Below are 19780 nucleotides of genomic sequence, written 5' to 3'. Positions count from 1 at the left end.
AGGGGCCATTCCCAAATCTCATAGCCATAAGATGGTGGCAAAACCAGACTTATATAGGCAAAAATCACAAAGGTATTGATTACATCCCAGGGTTTGGAATGAGGCACCTGACTCGCAAAAAAGCAGATTACAGAAGCAAAATTAAGCATGTTAATTACAGTTTCGGGTCTCGGGGTCACTAGATTGACAGAGATACATTATCTAGAGCCCTTGGGTAACCTGGGTTAAACTTAGGCACGTTATCTAAATTACAGTTTTGGGTCTCCGGGATCACTGAGACCCAAACACATTATCTAGAGCCCTCGGGTCTCCTGACCACTGAGTTGTCAGGACAATTTAGAGTAATTGTGCTGTTCTGGTCTCAGGACCACTAAGAGGGTAATTGTGCTATCCTGGTCTCGGGACCGCTGAGTCACTGAAACGCACCAACCTGTGGCCACTAAAACAATTTAGGGTAATTGTGCTATCCCGTTTCCCAGGTACAGAAGAATGTGCTTCGATAACCAGTAAGATAACAATCAATGGGATAGTCATTCAATCGAATGGGATGATTTATACAATTCAGAAAATCAAAGTAACTTTTCTATTGTTAAGCCAAACCGCAGGGTTAGAGTTAAACTAGTTCCTACCTGATGGTTGCTACCATACTTCAAGGGCCCCAGGACCAGCAGGCAGCACCTGGGAATGTGTTAGTCATGCAGATTCTCAGCCCCACTCTGGCAACCCAGAGGCCCATGGGATGAGCATTATCAGTGTTCTTAACCCAGGGTTGTTTCGAGGCGTCGCCGAGATAGCACTGGACCGAGATAGCACTGGATTCCTAGCGTTCATAGTGCGCAGATCCCACGTCACCGTTATCTTACCCGGCACCCGCTTTAGGAGCACAAGCTGTTTCTCGAGAATGAAGGGAGCTCTGGCATGTTCCCTGCCTGTCCCCTTCTTCCCCTCTTCCGGGCTGGTCTCACGCAGGCTTCCAAACCCCACGTGACCTACCCCAAGTCACCCAGGTGCGCCCTGGCCCCCACCCTGTGCCAAGCCCGGCGCCCTCTCGCTCAGCTCTGCTGTTTGCATTGTGGAGGAAGTTCCCCCCAACTAGGTCCAGCCACTCTGCCCAGTTATGCAAACAGCACTGGGACCCTGTCCATAGATTCTGGGGCCCCTCTTCCCATCCCCGGGATGGTGTCCAACAGGGTGCAACTTCCTGTCACCTCCTCCTCCTCCATCCTCTACCACAAAGTCAGGTGACCAACCTGGTAGCATCTATTCTAGGCACATCCCTGTGCTGTGGGCAGATGCGAGCAGAGCAAGGAAGATGGGCCAGGTGCAGAAGGTTGCCAGGATGGAAAGCCCCCAGGTGCCTAGCAAGGGACAATCAACTGTAGGGTAGGACCTCGCCCCCAGGCTGACCTTTCCTCCCCTCGCATATTGCTGGCCATGAGGTTTGGACCGCCCCCCCCCCCCGCCCCCTTTCCTCCTAGAGATAACATCTAAGGCCTCAGTTGTATTTCAGCTCCAGGCCCAGGTAAGCACTAAAACCAGCCACTGGCTGCTGACCTCAGGACCAGCTGCATTGAATAATGACCCCCTGCCCTGGCGGCGGCCAGCCAATCAGTGGAGACTGAAAGATCAGACACAGGCTGAAAACCTGGGCTACAGGCTTTATTAGAGGAGCACCTGCCGGCTGTCTCGCAAGGGGAGGACAGTAGCACGTGCAGGTGTGGGCACGCCTTTTGAGGGGCAGAATGGGAAGGGGTGGGGGGCTTAGTGGACACACTGGGAAAGCTGCTGAATATTCCTTTAAGATCTTTCCCTGGATCTCCCCTGAAATCTCTGCCCTTAACACCCTTAGGATAGAGGACCCAGTGCATTCTCCCACCAGAGAGCACACCCCTGCCTTTCCCTTCCCCCGCCCCTCCTCTCCCACCCCTGGCACATTACCATTCGCTTCCTCACTGCCAAACTCCAGGGCCCCTTCCTTTACCTCTAGAACTTGTTTGCTAAGCCCACATCTTCTAGGACTCACTTTTCCTACCTCTATAATTTTTTTAAAAAAATATATTTTATTGATTTTTTACAGAGAGGAAGGGAGAGGAATAGAGAGTTAGAAACATCGATGAGTGAGAAACATCAACCAGCTGCCTCCTGCACACTCCCTACTGGAGATGTGCCCGCAACCAAGGTACATGCCCCCGACTGGAATCGAACCTGGGACCCTTCAGTCCACAGGCCAATGCTCTATCCACTGAGCCAAACCGGTCAGGGCCCTACCTCTATAATTTACCTAAGAAACGTTTTCTTACAGTTTGGGTCTGGCTTTGAATTCTTTCCTAGCCAGAACCCAAGTACCCAGGTTGCTGAACCCAGGTTTCGTCTGACCTCACCAGTCAGATATGTGGTGCCTACAACACCTGGAGGGCAGGGACCTGGAGCAGGGGGTGGGGGAGGTGTCCTTTAACAGTAACCTGGCCCAGGCACCCTGTAGATCAGCTGCATTTAACCCACCTCCCACCCAGGCTCCACTTGGTCTTCATTTCCCCGTGAAGGTGTCTTTATTGTCTTGACTTTGGAGTGGACGTGCATCTCTTCTCCACCTAGCACACTCTACAGGCAATACCGGCGCCATTTGGTCTGTGCAACATACATCACTGAACATGCAGCAACAATAATAAGATAGCAGCAAGATGGACAAGTCGGTTCATACTACCTTCTCTATCCCCAATTTTCTCTTTAGGTTTCCAACACCTGGACTCTCCTTGCCCTTCCTCTCCTACTTCAGGCCTCCGGGCCTCACCTGGGAGATCTTTGAAATGCAGATCCCCCTCCCCCAGACCCAGAGAGGCTGCACCTGCATTTAACCAACACAAAATATCCCTTTGGACCAGTTAGTTCTCCAGGGACACTGGCTTCAAATATGAATTCCCAAAGGGTCTCCCTAATGAGAAGCGGGGGGGGGGGGGGGGGGGGGGGGGGTAGGCCAGGAATCTGAGCTTTTGTAGCCATCTCCCCTTGTGATTCTTATGACGAAGCAAATTTGCATAAATAAGTCTGTGGTAAGGATCTGAAAACAGCCCATTTTCACCCCAGGATGGAGCTTGAGGGCATTCTTTCAGGTTTTTTTTGTTAAAATGAAATGAGTGGCATCTGGAAGTGGGGCAGAGGCTACCACCCCAATGCCTCTCCTTAAAAAAAAACAACCACAAAAAAATCCCAACAGTTCAGAAGGAAATAAGGTAAAAACTCTACGTTGTAGCCCTCTAGCCCATTTGGCTCAGTGGATAGAGCGTCGGCCTGTGGACTGACGGGTACTGGGTTCGATTCCAGTCAAGGGCAGGTACCTCGGTTGCAGGCTTGATCCCTGGCCCTTTCGGATGCATGAGGGAGGCAACCAATGGATGTGTGTGTCTCTCACATTGATGTTTCTGTCTCTCCCTTTCCCTTTCAGTCTCTTTAAAAAAACAAACAAACAAAAACAATTTTTAAAAAACCCTAAATAGTGGACACAGGTTTGTGACCAGGTAAGCTGCCCGTGTGCACCCACCGGCCCCAGCCTCACAGCCAGGCCTCCAAAGTCAGAGGACGCATCTCCAGCTCAGCCGCCCCCGCCCCCAAACTGCCAAAGCCACCAACCCTGCCAAGCTCCCGCCAGCTCTCCGCGGCCTCCCCCACCCACCCCCAGCCCACCCGCTCCGGTCCCTTCAGGACAAGGGCGCAATTTAGCCTCCTCGGGCCCACCCAGACGAGGACGGCCCCCTTTTTTTGAAAGCCATCAAGTTCAATATTTACAAGAACAATCCCATGCTTGGTTCTAAAATTACTGGCCACACAAGGCACCGTTTACTTCTCATAACAAGAAAAAAAAAAAAAACCAACTAGGCTTGTGCCTTGCACTTAAAAAACAGAATAAATAAAGTTTAAACAAATTTTTTTAAATAACTTGCTTATTGCACGTACCCCCTTTCCTTCCTGTTGGGGAACAGAGTAAACGCCGAGGTTGCCAGGGTTGGGGGGGGGGGTCCCTCCACCGCCTTGGCAAAGCCCACAGCGGCCGCCCTGTAACTTTAAACCTGGCCTGAGGTCATCGCGTTCGCGGCCAAACAGAGCGGGAGGGCGGTCCTAGTGGCCCCGCGGAGACCACCTTACCGCGGGCGCTCCCGCCTCCCCGCACCGATAAATGCCCGCTCGGCTCCCAAAGTTCCCAGCTGCAAAGTTCGCTCCGCTGACTGCCCCGCCGCCGGAGGAAGCTGGGGGACCCCTCTTGCCCTGGGACTTTTGCTCCCCGCCTTCCAGTCCCCCCTTGCGCGCTCCTCCAGGCGCGGGCCTGCGAATCTTCCCAGAAACTAGCTGCTCGCCGCCGAGGGGAACAGGCTGCCCGCGAAGATGTGGAAGGCGCGGGTGCTGCTGGTGGTTTTGGGGAGTGCATTGCTCTGGGCTCCGGCAGGAGAAGGTAAGACCCGCTCCCTCCCCGCGGCTGCTGGTGAGGACCTGGGCCGACCCGCGGGAGTGCCCGGGCCTGGTGTTTTGAGGTTGCCTAGGAGAGCAGAGGGGCGAGGGGAGGGTGTGCCTGCGAGTCTGGAGGACCCGGGAGAAGGGGAGGCAGCGCTGAGCTGGTGCCGGGCCCCAAAGAAAGAGCTGAATGGGGGCGAGGAGGAGACGCCGAATCCACAGGCGGCAGAAACGAGGAGTAAAGGGGTCTCCCTCACAGACAGCCCACCTCCTGGCGTGCCCTGCTCAGCTCGCTCACAAGAGAAAGGGTGGCGGGGTGACGGGTGACGGGTAACAGCAGGAGCCTTCCCTGGCCAGGACTGGGCTTCCCTACAGGGCCGTGGATTGGAGCAATGCCGTGGCCTCCCTCCAAGGAGACTGGGCTTGTGGGATGCTCTCACTCTGGGGGCTGCCAACTTGTGCGCCCCCAGACACACTCAGGGCGCATCCCTGGGGACCCTCTGTATTGAGGATCCTGTGGGAGGGAAGGACGGAGTGGAGGGCTCTGAGTAGCAGGAGGGAATGGAGGGTGGATGGAACCAGAGGTTTAAGTTGGTTGGAGACCCTGTGTTGAGCTTGTGCAACAGTGCCCATGCGTGTTGGTGAGTCCTCAGACTTCAGGTATGTTAGGTCTGATGATGGGGGCACTGCCTACCTGGTCATCTGCATCGTTCCATTCCCTGTCCCTCTCATCCCTTACCTTTCTGCCCAGTTGGTGGCATCCCAGGACGTTTGTCAATATTTTACTTCTTTTCTTGGGTTTTTATCATCTGTTTTCCCCCAAAGAATCTAAGTTCCCCAGGACACAGCAATGTCCGGCGCGTAGTAGTTGCTCACTCAATATTGGTAGAAGGGATTCGCATCTAACTAGAGAGCTTTGGACCTGGAGGCTGCCGGGCTGTGCTCTGAAGGTAAACTCTTAGATTTTTCAAACTGAGGATCCCAGTGCCAGAGGAATCCTCGTAGGGAGTGGCTGGAGGGAGGAGGCTCCTGCAATTCCATGCAAGGACAGAAATACCCAGCCTGGGGGGGGGGGGGTGACACAGGAGATGGTGCTCTGTGCCCAGCTGTCTGCTTCCGAGATGGAGCAACCCTCTCCGCAGGCCTGCGGGCTATTCGTGGGGGCCCTATCTTTGTCACTTCTCTTTTCCCTGTAATATACACGACTCTGCGGTTCCGTTACATTTCCGTTTTGGCGAGACAGTGTGCAGATGATACCGTGTTGAGCTCACCAGGGCAAGGTGTGGGAGGTCGCCAATCCCAGCCCTGCTCAGGGGGATGGAGGGGATGGGGCTGGAGCCGGCAGCTGAGCGGCATCCTCTGTTTGCTCCTGGGGAGGGTTAAGCTGTAATTATCCCGAAGCCGGTTCCTGAGTGTCAGAGGTACTCGCGAAGGGTGGCTGGCGGGAAGCCTCCTCTGAAAAAACTGCCAGGGACTGCTAAAGACAAGCCCCCGGGCTATGGGTGAGGGTGGCTGTGTGTGGATGCTGCTTTGCTGGCCTGCTGGCTAGGAGCTGAGGCCCCGGAGGGGTTTTGTCTGAGGATAATGAGGGAGGCGACTGGAATCAGGATGAATAGCTCCATTGAGCTGAGCTGTTGTTGGCTCAGGTTGAGGAGTAGGGCTGGGGGTAATTATGGTGATGAATTTTATCATCTTTCTCCCAGGATCCTGCTCCCTACTGGGCCTCCCTCATCTAGTGTTGTTATGCTCCGGGTCAGTTTTATAATCTGGTCCCATGTGTTGTCTCCGTGGAATCAGAGGGTTCAGAGGCCCTCCGATGTCCACACATCTGGCATTTCCCTCAGTGGTCAGCCCCACCCTCTCTCTGAAACCTCATCCAAAGCACGCACTTCAGGATTGCTTTTTGGGCGAGATCCTGCAGGCCGCTGCTTGCTGCAAAGTCCTGTGCTCTTCCCGGACCAGTCCACCCAGGATTAATCATGCGGCAAACAACTTTTCCTGTGATTTCCCCGAAACCCTTGCCAGTTTCGGAGGCCCTGAAATCTTCATGCGTTGCTAAGAGTTTTTGTGGCATCAGCCGAGCGTTTCGTAAAGGTCAGGTCTGTTAGAGCTTGGGAGGGAGGCCTAGCATTTCACTTGGTGTAGGGCCGTGGTCGGCAAACTGCGGCTCGTGAGCCACATGCGGCTCTTTGGCCCATTGAGTGTGGCTCTTCCTAAGCCTGAGGAGTACCCTAATTAAGTTAATAACAGTGTACCTACCTATATAGTTTGAGTTTAAAATATTTGGCTCTCAAAAGAAATTTCAACCGTTGTACTGTTGATGTCTGGCTCTGTTGACTAATGGGTTTGCCGACCACTGGTGTATGGGATCCAAAATCGCATTGAATATAGAAAAGCACTTTTTTTGTTGTTGTTATCTTCACCCAAGGATATTTTTCCCATTGATTTTTAGAGAGACTGGAAGGGAGTGAGAAGAGAGAGGGAGGGAGGGAGAGGGAGAAAGAGAGAAACATGGGTGTAAGAGACACATCGATGGGTTACCTCCCTCCTGCGCCCCCACGGGAGCCAGTGATCAAACCTGCAACCCAGGTACTGCCCTTGCCTGGGAATCGAACCTGCTACCCTTCCAGTGCTTGGGCCGATGCTCTGTCCACTGAACCACACCGGCAAGGACAAAAAGCACATTTTTAAAAAGCATCCATGCATGAGATGGCTAAGTCAGGACTGCGAGCACAGGGAGGAACCCTGGCTGAGCAGAGGTATGCAGCCCCCTCTCTCTTTCTCAGGCCTCTGAAGTCTCAAGATTCCCATGGGGTGAGGAAATGCGAAAGCAGCTCTCCATCGCGCACCGCCCTCCTCTCTCCCATTCCCCTTCCCCACCACCTTCTAGGACTGTCAGTTACCGCATTCATCACCGCAACTCCTTACATTACTTACTATTATCTTCAGGATACAACAGAATTGGGCTTCTGAAATGGGTTTAACTCCAACCACAAGCTCTTTAAACATGAACGTTCTTTAAACATGAAAACAAAAAAATGTTAAGAGGTGGAAGCAGTTCTTTACACTGAATGGGTACTGTAATATTCCTTTAAGAATGAAGATACCGCAGTGCATTACGATAGGATTCGTCCATTCATTCCCCAAATGGCACCTCAGCATGCCCGGAATGCTTGGTGCGGCGCTAGGTGCAGCCTCAGAGTGTGCACACCTAACCTGAAAGCACGTTCTGAACGCCGCACCAGCCCGGCCGCACACCTGTGCTTTGAATTCCACGGGCTTATCTGAATATTTGTCATATTTCTGGCTTCGAAAAGTACGCATGCCAGGTTAGAACTTGTGGAAATGTTATAGGGGAGGCCAGAGAGAGAGAGAGAGGACGGGAATACTTAGCACTACCCTGTGGCAGTCACTTGAGAAATCTGATTTAAGATCCTGACACCTCTCACCTCTCAGTGAGAGAGGTTTTGTTGGAAAAGAATCACATGATTGGTGGGGAGGTGAATTAGGGACGAGGCGGGTGGGGCGGGTACTTCTAAAGCCAAGAATAAGTTTTAGGATTCCCATGGGATGAGCAAACACCAACACAGCTTTCGATTGCACGTGTGAACCCTTTCCCTGCTGATTTCTGGAAACTTGTGGAAAGGAAAGTGACCAGGCATTTTATCCGAGGGCTATGAGAGATGGAGCCAGGTTAGGGAACAACAGGAATGGTGTGCCAAGTTCATCCAAGGCAGGAAGTCGAGCTGGTTGCTTCCTTCCCTTGGGTCTCACCCAGCACCCACCAGCCAGCCTGACCACAGCGGGCCAGTCCAGGCAGGCACTCCGTTCAGCTTCGGCATAGGGTGTGGGCGGACGCTCCTATTCTCCTGGCCCACTGCCTCTGCCCTGGGGGAGCCTGGCTTGTCCTTTGAGGGCAATCCAGCTGGAATCAAGCCAGGTCCACAGGGAGACCTGCAGGCCTGGCCACCTCATTCACCTAGCTGTCTGAGGACCTGCGAACTGAACTTGTTCATGCAACACTAAATTGCATGCACGGGGGCGGGAGGGATGGAGGGGGGAGGGGGAAGGGAGGCCCAAAACAACAAACCTACCAAAAGGATAACCACTTTTCCGGAGGAAGATGTGCTCTTGACCCCTGTGCAGAGGGAATGTCACTGGGTAATGACTGTCACTGTGACTTTTGTAGCATGCCGGGGAATGCCAGTTACATAGAAAACAGATGGGAAGCGGGGCAGGGGGGCATGCTAGGATACGTGTAAACATGTGACCGATGAGAAGAGAGTGTTTCCTGCAATTCATCAAGGTGTCTCTATCTGGGGGAATAAAACATGACTCATATAAGCCACGCGGGGACCCAGTGACTCCTGCCCGAAGTGTCTGATGTTGTCAGACCTGCCTTGCCCGAGGAATTCATGTATTGAACAAATATTTCTTGAGAAACGGCTGTGCGAGTGAGGCAAGGCAGCGTTACCCCGGCTTGCAGCTAGTAGGCAAGATGTCATATCTGATCACGTGGGCTTCTGATCCCAATGACAGTGATGCTGTGATGACTCAGAGATGGCTGTTCTATCAGAGCCTGGAAGTGACTCACCCAACGCCTCGCCCTTCTCCTGTGTTGCACGTGCACCAAATAATGTCTCAGGTATTTCACGCTTGAGACGGACATGCCTTCTCTGAAGCGGTGGGAACCACATCCTGTTCTAAGTAAACGCGTTGGTTTCCTGGCCTCTTGTGAGATTGGGTAATGTGGAACAGTTTCATCTGAGCTGGATTGCCCCCTCATAAGGTTACATGCCTGAGTCTGTAAAGCTAAGGGAACTAGATTCTGCATGGATGGCGTGAATGGCAGTAACGCTGTGATAACAGCGAACATTTACTGAGCACTTAGCACGTGTCCAGCTCTTTCCAAGCCCTGCGTCACTTAATCTGCACAACAGAACTACAAGGGCGCAGCTATTTGTATTTTACAGAGGAGTAAAGACGTTCAGAGAGGTTTAGTAACTGACACACAGGCACAGCACAAGCAAATGGCAATGGCGAGACTTAGATGTGGGCAGCTCACCCTCAGAGCCTATGCCTCTAATGACTGAGCTCAACAGCCAGGGGATCACAACTCAGAATAAGTACCCTGTATACGTAAAAGAACGTATGAGGAAAACTGCGTGTCCTGAGCCGCTCACACCGTTTGTTATCTGCCGCTCGGAGTTTGGAGATGAGATTCTGTTGGGATCCAGAAAAAGCCTTGTGGGGAAGATGGGACTTGATCTTGGCAGTGAACAATGGTGAGGTTGGTTGGACAAGGTGTCAGGCAGAGAAGGGCAGTTCGGGAGAGAAAGGCTGCACGGAAATGCAAACCACCTAGAGTTCTGTGGGAAGCGGTCTGGGCAGGGCCAGAAAGGCTCGCTGGAGGCCGGGGAGTGCGTTGGGGGGTGGCAGGAAATTCGGGAGAAGGACGAGCCCGTGTTGAGTGGGGGAGGTGGACCTTTTTCTGTGGGTTCTAGGCAATAATAGAAAGTGGGAGTGGGCAGGCCATGAACAGTGGTTGTCAGAAAAGTCAAATGAGGAAGGCTTAACTACAAGACTGCGCACAAAGACCACTAGGGGGTGCACCAAGAAAGCATAACAAAATGCGGAGACAAACAAACAGGACAAAATTGTCAATGGAAGATATAGAGTTCAGAACCACACTTTTAAGGTCTCTCAAGAACTGTTTAGAAGCCGCCGATAAACTTAATGAGATCTACAAGAAAACTAATGAGACCCTCGATGTTACGTTGGGGAACCAACTAGAAATTAAGCATACACGGACTGAAATAACGAATATTATACAGACTCCCGACAGCAGACCAGAGGAGCGCAAGAATCAAGTCAATGATTTGAAATGCGAGGAAGCAAAAAACATCCAACCGGAAAAGCAAAATGAAAAAAGAATCCAAAAATGCGAGGATAGTGTAAGGAGCCTCTGGGACAGCTTCAAGCGTACCAACATCAGAATTATAGGGGTGCCAGAAGATGAGAGAGACCAAGATATTGAAAACCTATTTGAAGAAATAATGACAGAAAACTTCCCCCACCTGGTGAAAGAAATGGACTTACAGGTCCAAGAAGCGTGGAGAACCCCAAACAAAAGGAATCCAAAGAGGACCACACCAAGACACATCATAATTAAAATGCCAAGAGCAAAAGACAAAGAGAGAATCTTAAAAGCAGCAAGAGAAAGAAACTCAGTTACCTACAAGGGAATACCCATACGACTGTCAGCTGATTTCTCAACAGAAACTTTGCAGGCCAGAAGGGAGTGGCAAGAAATATTCAAAGTAATGAATACCAAGAACCTACAACCAAGATTACTTTATCCAGCAAAGCTATCATTCAGAATTGAAGGTCAGATAAAGAGCTTCACAGATAAGGAAAAGCTAAAGGAGTTCATCACCACCAAACCAGGATTATATGAAATGCTGAAAGGTATCCTTTAAGAAGAGGAAGAGGAAGAAAAAGGTAAAGATACAAATTATGAACAACAAATATGCATCTATCAACAAGTGAATCTAAGAATCAAGTGAATAAATAATCTGATGAACAGAATGAACTGGTGATTATATAGAATCAGGGACATAGACAGGGAATGGACTGACTATTCTTCGGGGGGAAAAGGGGGTGGGAGATGTGGGAAGAGACTGGACAAAAATCGTGCACCTATGGATGAGGACAGTGGGTGGGGAGTGAGGGCGGAGGGTGGGGCGGGAACTGGGAGGAGGGGAGTTATGGGGGGGAAAAAAGAGGAACAAATGTACTAATCTGAACAATAAAGATTTAATTAAAAAAAAAAAAGAAAAGTCAAATGAGGAGGACACCATATGAATCTAGGTTATGGGACAAGTCAGGAGGTAAAGAGACTGTGTGGTGAGTGACAACAGAAGGAGTGATGAGGTCAGATTTTGGGGAATAAGAGCCAGCAAGACTTGCAGCCAGGGATTTCCTGATTTTCATTCTTTCATTTCCTGGGTTCTTATTATTCACCTCTTACAACATTCATCACTGCTATTGATATGTAATTCACATATCATAGATTTAACCCCTTTAAATTGAACAATGTAGTGGTTTTTAGTATATGTACATATAGAGTTGTGCAGCCATCACCAGGGTCAATTTTATTTTATTTTTATTTAAAAAAATATATTTTTATTGATTTCAGAGAGGAAGGGAGAGGGAGAGAGAGATAGAAACATCAATGATCAGAGAGAATCCTGGATCGGCTGCCTCCTGCATGCCCCACACTGGGGATCGAGCCTGCAGCCCAGGCATGTGTGCTTGACCGGAATCGAACCCGGGACCCTTCAGCCCACAGGCCAACACTCTATCCTCTGAGCCAAACCAGCTACGGCACAATTTTAGAACATTATTTCATCACCCTCCTTTCCCAAACTCCCAAACCATTTGCAGGGGCTCATATTTCTTCTCCCTGATCCCCTGGCAACCACTAATCTGCTTTCTGCCTCTATGGCAGTGGTTCTCAACCTTCCTAATGCCGCGACCCTTTAATACAGTTCCTCATGTTGTGGTGACCCCCAATTTCATTGTTGCAAATTGAACATAATTAAAGCGTAGTGATTAATCACAAAAACAATATGTAATTATATATGTGTTTTCCGATGGTCTTAGGCAACCCCTGTGGAAGGGTTGTTCGACCCTCAAAGGGTCGCGACCCACAGGTTGAGAACCGCTGCTTTATGGGTTTGCCTCTTCTGGGTATTTCACATAAAAGTCATCATATAATATGCGGCTTTTTGTGTCTGACTTCTTTCACTTAGCATGATGTTTTCAAGGTTCATCCATGTTGTAGCATGTGCAGAATTTCATTCCTTTTTATGGCTGAATAATGTTCCACTAGCCTATATAATAAAGAGCTAATATGCTAATTAGAACGACCACCCGGATGAACTTCCAGATGAAGCCACAGGCTGCAAGGGCCGAGGCAGCAGGGGCTGCGAGGGCCAAGACCCTTGCACAAATTCTGTGCATCGGGCCTCTAGTATGGATATAAAACATTTTGCTTATCCATTCACCAATTGATGGACATTTGGGTTGTTTCCAGTTTGGGGCTATTCTAAGTAAAGTTGTTGTGAACATTCATGTACAGGTCTTTGTGGGGACATATGTTTTCATTTCTCTAGGAGGGGAATGGCTGGGTCCTATGGTAACGATGTTTAACTTTTTGAGGAACTGCCAACTGTTTTCCAAAGTGGTTGTATCATTTTAATCCCTACCGACAATGCACAGGAGTTCTGATTTCTTTACATCTTTGCCCACTCTTGTTATTTTCCGTTTGTTTTTAATACTAGCTATTTTCTGATTTGCATTTCCTTAATGCCTAATGATGTTGAACATCTTTTCATGTGCTTATTGGCCATTTGTATCTCTTCTTTGGAGAAATGTCTATTCATATTCTTTTCTCCTTTTAAAATCGGGTTGTCCTTTTATTGTTGAACTAGGGGCCCAGTGCATGCATTTGTGCACCTTGAAAGGAACTGTGGGCCGCAAGGCTGTGGTGGGCACAGGGGCGGGTCTCAGCTCATCCTCCGCGCCCCCCACCTAGCCCCTCACATTGCAGCCCTGATCCCCTGTCTGCCAGCAGCCCTGCTCCCGCCATCGCCGTTCCCACGCACTGATGGCTCTGGCCCCGCTCGCACCCACTGACAGCACAGAGCAATTGGGGCTGGCACCAGCAGTGGGTGCGAGCGGGGCCAGCGCCTTCAGTGGGTGTGAGTGGTGGCTGCTGCCCCGATTGCCCCTCAGGAGCAGGGCGAAGTAGAGAAGCCCTGAGGGGCAATTGGGGCTGGCGCCAGACGGGACTGTGGCACATGGGAGCAAAGAACTTTCAGTAACTACCAGAGGCTTGCCCGAGTGACAGCGACTGCCACCCCGCCTTGGTCTGGCACCCACGCTCACCTGCTGCACGGTCCTGCCATGGCCAACACCCACCATGTTCCATGCACACCCCCTGGTGGTCAGCGCACATCATAGTGACCGGTTGTTCGGTTATCCCACCATTTGGTCTATTTGAATATTAGCCTTTTATAAGATAGGATTCTTTGTATAATCTAAAACCTAGACCCTAGATCTTTATCAGATGTATGAATTGCAAATATTCCTTCTATTCTATGGGTTGTCTTTTCAATTTCTTTTTTAAAAAAATCTATTTTTATTGATTTCAGAGAGGAAGAGAGAGGGAAAGAGAGAGAGAAACATCAATGTTGAGAGAGGATCATTGATCAGCTGCCTCCTGCACACCCCACCCTAGGGATTGAGCTCACAACCTGGGCATATGCCCTGACCAGGAATCAAACCATGAGCTCCTGGTTCATAGGTCAAAGCTCAAACACTGAGCCACGCATCTTTTCAATCTCTTGTTAGTATCAATTGAAGCACAAACTTTTAAAGTTTTGATGAAGTCCAAGTTACCTATTTTTTTTTCTTTTGTTGCCTAGGAAGATTGCCTAATCTAAGGCTACAAAGATTTACACTTTCTTCCTACAGTTGCATTATTTTAGCTCCTACATTTAGGCCTCTGATTCATTTGGAGTTAACTTTAATATATATGGGTTTATTTCTGGAGTCTTTATTCTATTCCTTCATCTATACATCTATTCTTATGCCAGTATTAAAGCATCTTGATTAGGTAGCTTTGTAATAAGTGTTGAAATCAGGATGTGTGAGTCCTACTGTGTTCTTTCCAAGATTGCTGTGGCTAGTCTTTCCCCTATAGTTTCCTTATTTGTGTACCTCTTGCCCTTTAGAGAAGAGAGGAGGACCCATGGATCCATGCCGTCCATCTTTACCACTTAAAAGAACACGTGGTTGGTACATAGTAAACATGTGGCAGGAGGAGCGGGAAGAAACTCAGTGACCCAAGCCTTTGGGCAAGAATGACATGATAAGCAGATGATAGAAGTCAGGGAGGAGGGACGAGAGGTTAGGAACCAATTTGCTGAGAAGGAGCAGGAGTGTATATACACTGTCATAGACACAGTGAGGCTGAGGTACTGCCGGGGTCCAACCCCAGCAGGTCCAGGGGTTCCCCAAAGGCGTGGACGGAGTCGGCGAAAAAGGAATGACATGGAGGCAGCGTTCAGTTGATCAGCAACCTAGCCAGGATCTCTAGCCCGGATCTCCAGAGAGGTTCTGCTTTGGATCTCCAGCGAGGTTCTGTAGCCATGTTCCCTCGCTAGGTTCTCCAGCCAGGTTCTGTCCAGGCTCTCCAGTCAGGTTCAGTGTCCAGGTTCCAGTCAGGTTCTCCTGCCAATCTCTGTAGTCAGGTTCAGTCCAGGATCCCTTGCCATGTTTTCCCGCTAGGCTCTGTCTCTAGGCTCCGAGGCCAGTCCCTCTCCAGGATCCTCCGGCATGCTCTCGCCAGCGAAGTTCTTCTGTCTCTAGAGAATGTTCTGTGTAGGTTCTGTGCCTAGGCTCTGTCTCTCTTGGTCCTGTCTTCCAAGCCCTGTGTCCTTAGTTCTGTGTTCTGAGTTCTGTCTCTCTGTCTGGTTCTGTGTTCTGAGTTCTGTGTGTTTCTGTCTTGTTACAACTGTATTTATACCAGTTGATTCAATCCTATCAATCTCTATTACAAAGGTTAGGGCGTTTCTTATCTCCATTCCAGGGAGAAAAGATTATGTAGTTTAAGCATGATTGTTCGTAGTTAAAGGGATTAATTACCCGCCTGGCACTTAGTTGAGGGGTTTTATTCCCTCCCTAACTTCAGGGGAAAATCCCTACCTGGGGAAAACAACCTTTCTCAGAGACCTTGGTTAAAACACAGCGCCAAGAAGGTGAGCAAACATATTTAGAACCGTATGCCATATATGCCAGGTCCCTTGAAACAGCAAGGATGGACCGGCTCCCGGCAAATTCCCCCTTTTTTATTTTTTAAAAGCAAGCATTAAAAAGAAAAACCTGAAATGCTCTCTTATATCCATTTTAAGAGTAGGATTGGCGTTTTCCGGTATTACCTGAGTCCTGATCTATCATCCCAGGGAGAGCTTGCCAATCCTGCACTTTCCCAGGGTAGAAAGGCTGCAGTGGGGTTAAGGATAAGGCTCCTTGGGCCTACCTTCTCCCATGCCATTACATTTACCTTTCTGGCACCTTTCCTTCCTCAGAAAAGCATGGACATATTTCTTGTATAAAATGTTCCATCTGACTGGGAGTAACCTTAATTCCTCTGCTAGCAAGCATATATGTTAAAAGATCAATACGGAGTCTTTTTTCTTTAGACTCAGTATGGCACATCTTCTTAATCTAAAGATCAATACAGAGTCTTCTTTCTTTGGACTCAGTATGGCACATCTTCTCAATCTAAGAATCAATACAGAGTCTTCTTTCTTTGGACTCAGTATGGCACATCTTCTCAATCTAAGTTCTGTACTATCCACCTTCTTACCCTACTTATCCTCTATAGGGGGGTCTGTAGCACCCTGGTGGAGTCCTATCCGTCCCAAGTGTGGGGTTCTCAATGGGGGGGGGCTTACCTAAGGGAATCCTGTTCCAGGGGTTCCCAAAGGTGTGGACGGAGTCGGCGAAGACTATCCACCCTCTTCCTACGGTGGAGTCCTATCCGTCCCGAGTGCGGGGCGCTTACCTAGGGGTCCCTGTTCGGGCGCCATATGCCGGGGTCCAACCCCAGCAGGTCCAGGGGTTCCCCAAAGGCGTGGACGGAGTCGGCGAAGAAGGAATGACATGGAGGCAGCCTTCAGTTGATCAGCAACCTAGCCAGGATCTCTAGCCCGGATCTCCAGAGAGGTTCTGCTTTGGATCTCCAGCGAGGTTCTGTAGCCATGTTCCCTCGCTAGGTTCTCCAGCCAGGTTCTGTCCAGGCTCTCCAGTCAGGTTCAGTGTCCAGGTTCCAGTCAGGTTCTCCTGCCAATCTCTGTAGTCAGGTTCAGTCCAGGATCCCTTGCCATGTTTTCCCGCTAGGCTCTGTCTCTAGGCTCCGAGGCCAGTCCCTCTCCAGGATCCTCCGGCATGCTCTCGCCAGCGAAGTTCTTCTGTCTCTAGAGAATGTTCTGTGTAGGTTCTGTGCCTAGGCTCTGTCTCTCTTGGTCCTGTCTTCCAAGCCCTGTGTCCTTAGTTCTGTGTTCTGAGTTCTGTCTCTCTGTCTGGTTCTGTGTTCTGAGTTCTGTGTGTTTCTGTCTTGTTACAACTGTATTTATACCAGTTGATTCAATCCTATCAATCTCTATTACAAAGGTTAGGGCGTTTCTTATCTCCATTCCAGGGAGAAAAGATTATGTAGTTTAAGCATGATTGTTCGTAGTTAAAGGGATTAATTACCCGCCTGGCACTTAGTTGAGGGGTTTTATTCCCTCCCTAACTTCAGGGGAAAATCCCTACCTGGGGAAAACAACCTTTCTCAGAGACCTTGGTTAAAACACAGCCCCAAGAAGGTGAGCAAACATATTTAGAACCGTATGCCATATATGCCAGGTCCCTTGAAACAGCAAGGATGGACCGGCTCCCGGCAAGGTACTAGTGGGACAACCAATTTAATGTGTCTGATGGGCACCTGGGGAGACACTAAACCAGGGGTCCTCAAACTACGGCCCACGGGCCACATGCAAATACAAATATTGTATTTGTTCCCGTTTTGTTTTTTTACTTCAAAATAAGATATGTGCAGTGTGCATAGGAATTTGTTCATAGTTTTTTTTTGAACTATAGTCCGGCCCTCCAACGGTCTGAGGGACAGTGAACTGGCCCCCTGTTTAAAAAGTTTGAGGACCCCTGCACTAAACCAAACAGACATCAGAAATATGCTCTGGAGACAAAGTTTGCTGCCTGAATTTCCCATTCATGGGATCAAGGGGGGAAGAGCTGCTAGGGAGAGTCGGAGAGATCCCCCTAGCTAAGAACAATTATTTTTTTTACAAACCTACTGCCGGGTGCCCTGAAAAGGGTGTACATTTCAAACTCCCAAGCCAGGCTTAGGATCAAGGCCACGGGCAGCTCGTGGATACACACGCAGCACATTCTGCACATTCCTGCAGGGCCTCATCCTCCTGGGCTCACAGCTGGACAGTCTGCGAGCCGCCTGGGTGGGCAGTGAGGTCAGATCCAAACGGGCTCCTCCGCTCACTCTTGCAAAATCGGGGCCTGCTCAGCTGACGGCCGTGAGTCAAGCAGAGGCTCAGTTTCCCGGCAGATGGCCCGTGTTTCCGGAACAGCCCGCTGCCCGGAGGGATGCTTTGCGGGGCAGCACTTCCAAAGCAGGCTTTGTCACTTGGCTCTTCAAGCACTAAGCGCCCCTTCCTATGAGTGGCCCTTTGTACAGGGCTCCGGCCCCGGCGAGGTCCAGAAAAGTCCTTACAGAGGTGTTGATTCCGGGCGACAGGCTGTGAATTCATTTCCTCTTACCGAGAACATTCTGCTCTTGGTCAAGAGAGAAACCTCCCCCCAGGTTGAGTAATCTCGGTTGAGGTTACCACCAACAGCCTCTCATTTTAATGTCGGAGGAGTTCTGAGCCCTGATTGTGATTGGGGGTGAGTGGCTAAGTTGATTCACCTCCGGGAGCCCTGAAGAGGGTGACTATTCATGTATTCATTCATTTAGCTAACAGAGGCGTGCTAGTGGCAGGGCCACGAACCCACAGCCGAAGGGAGCGTGGCCCACAAGTAGCTCCCTGATGCTGGTCGGGAGGAAACAGTGGGTGCCAGTGTTATGCAGTCCTAGGCTAGGTTAGAGGAGCATACTTCCTCCCGGCCCCTGGGGAGGGATCTGAAGGAAGAGGTACTTCACTTCACCTGGATCGGGTAGAAGAGGAGGAGGGGTTGGGATGGAGCTGAAAGATGAACCAGCCGGTGCCCTTGGCATCCATCGCCCACGGTCAGGGCCGCTCCAGTTCCACTCCAGCCCTTCCTAAGGGGGTAGAGAGGAATGGGACGGGAGGGACCTGCGGAAAAATGACCGATACGCGTGAAGGTGGTGTGGCACGGTGGTTAGAGTGGGGTTTTGGAGTCTGGCAGAGCCTGGTGTCTGATTCCAGCATCACCACTGGCTGGCTACATGGGTGGTTTACTCTCAGCCTCATCCTCCTCATCCTCAAGATGAGGATGGTATTCCCTTGCAAGGCTTTTGTAGAGACGATGAGAGAGTGCTTGGCACCATGTTTTGGCTATGCTCTTGTAAATTTCATAAACAGCAGCCATTCTTGAAATATAATGGATGGTCCTGGACATTAATTGCAAAGACTTGTGAAGGCACACAGTAGGTGTCAGTGCCTTTCGCCCCATCACAAAGGAGAGAGAATGGATGTGGTCAGCAGGCCTGGTGTCCATGCCTTAGAGACCAAATGTCCTGTCCCCTCCCCTGCCAGTGACTCAGTGCGAGTCTCTGCCGTTGAAATAAAAAGTGAGTCCCCAGACACCATTGGTCCCTCTCCTTACTTTTTTTCAATCCTCAAGGAGTGAGGATATTTTTTTCATTGATTTTTAGCCAGGGTAGAAGGGGGAGAGAGAGAGGAAAACATCACTGTGAGAGGGACACATTGATTAGTTGCCCCCCCCCCCCCCACACACACACACACCCCTACCGGCCCTGGACCAGGGGTTGAATCTGCAACCAAGGTACATGCCCTTGACTGGAAATCGAAGGTGTGACCCTCCAGTGCTCAGGCTGACGCTTTAACCACTGAGCCACTCCGGCCAGGGCTGTCCCTCTCCATGTTCCACTGCAGAGGCCTGCAGAATGCTGCCTTCCGCTTTGGGAGCTGACTCAGAGGGGCTGCCCCACCTAGAGCCCAAAGAAAATTGCCCCCCTGGGTGCTGTAGCCACCCCTCCCCTGATGTCAGGGGGTACCAGCTGTTCCAAATCTTAATACGTAGCATTTCTTCTGAGGTCTCTGGAGGAACTAGCGAACTTGTCCGATCGCCTCAGCCTTGACACTGTCTCTTGAGTTTTACAGGAGAGGCACATGCCCCCATTGCCACAGCAGGCAGGCAGGTCTCCTTGTGGCCTTGGCCTGTAGGGGCTGATGGGACGTGATACCGTGAGTGGACAGGCTGCTGCTCATTAAAGAGCAAACCTCAGAGCAGTAAAGTCCACCCTCCAAGTGAACTGTTGTGTTTTCAGCCACACTGTCTCTCTCTCTCTCTCTTTAAAAAATATATTTTTATTGATTTCAGAGAGGAAGGGAGAGGAAGGGAGAGAGAGAAACATCAATGATGAGAGAGAATCATCAATCAGCTGCCTCCTGCACGCCCCCAACTGGGGATTGAGTCCACAACCGGGCATGTGTCCTGACCAGGAATTGAACCATGACCTCCCAGTTCATAGGTCAACACTCAA

General features: G+C 50.3%; 1 protein-coding gene across 4 annotated transcripts in view; it reads left to right on the top strand.

Moving 5' to 3' along the window:
- Positions 1 to 4131: 4131 nt before the first annotated feature.
- The window catches only part of PDPN (podoplanin), a 164182-nt gene continuing 148533 nt past the window's right edge, over positions 4132 to 19780 (top strand). For 2 of the 4 annotated variants that reach the window (XR_009452102.1, XM_059691205.1), the window contains exon 1: positions 4135 to 4444. Coding sequence is in view for 3 of the 4 variants with exons in the window: in XM_059691205.1 (XP_059547188.1) it covers positions 4378 to 4444 (67 nt within the window). In the remaining variant the exon portion in view is untranslated. Of the gene's footprint in view, positions 4445 to 19780 lie in introns of all 4 variants that reach the window. The other 2 variants (XM_059691206.1, XM_059691207.1) reach the window with 2 other exon arrangements.

The sequence above is a fragment of the Myotis daubentonii genome, chromosome 3, assembly GCF_963259705.1.
Source record: "Myotis daubentonii chromosome 3, mMyoDau2.1, whole genome shotgun sequence".
NCBI classification, from domain to species: Eukaryota; Metazoa; Chordata; class Mammalia; order Chiroptera; family Vespertilionidae; genus Myotis; species Myotis daubentonii.
This window is presented reverse-complemented; position numbering and strand designations above follow the sequence as displayed.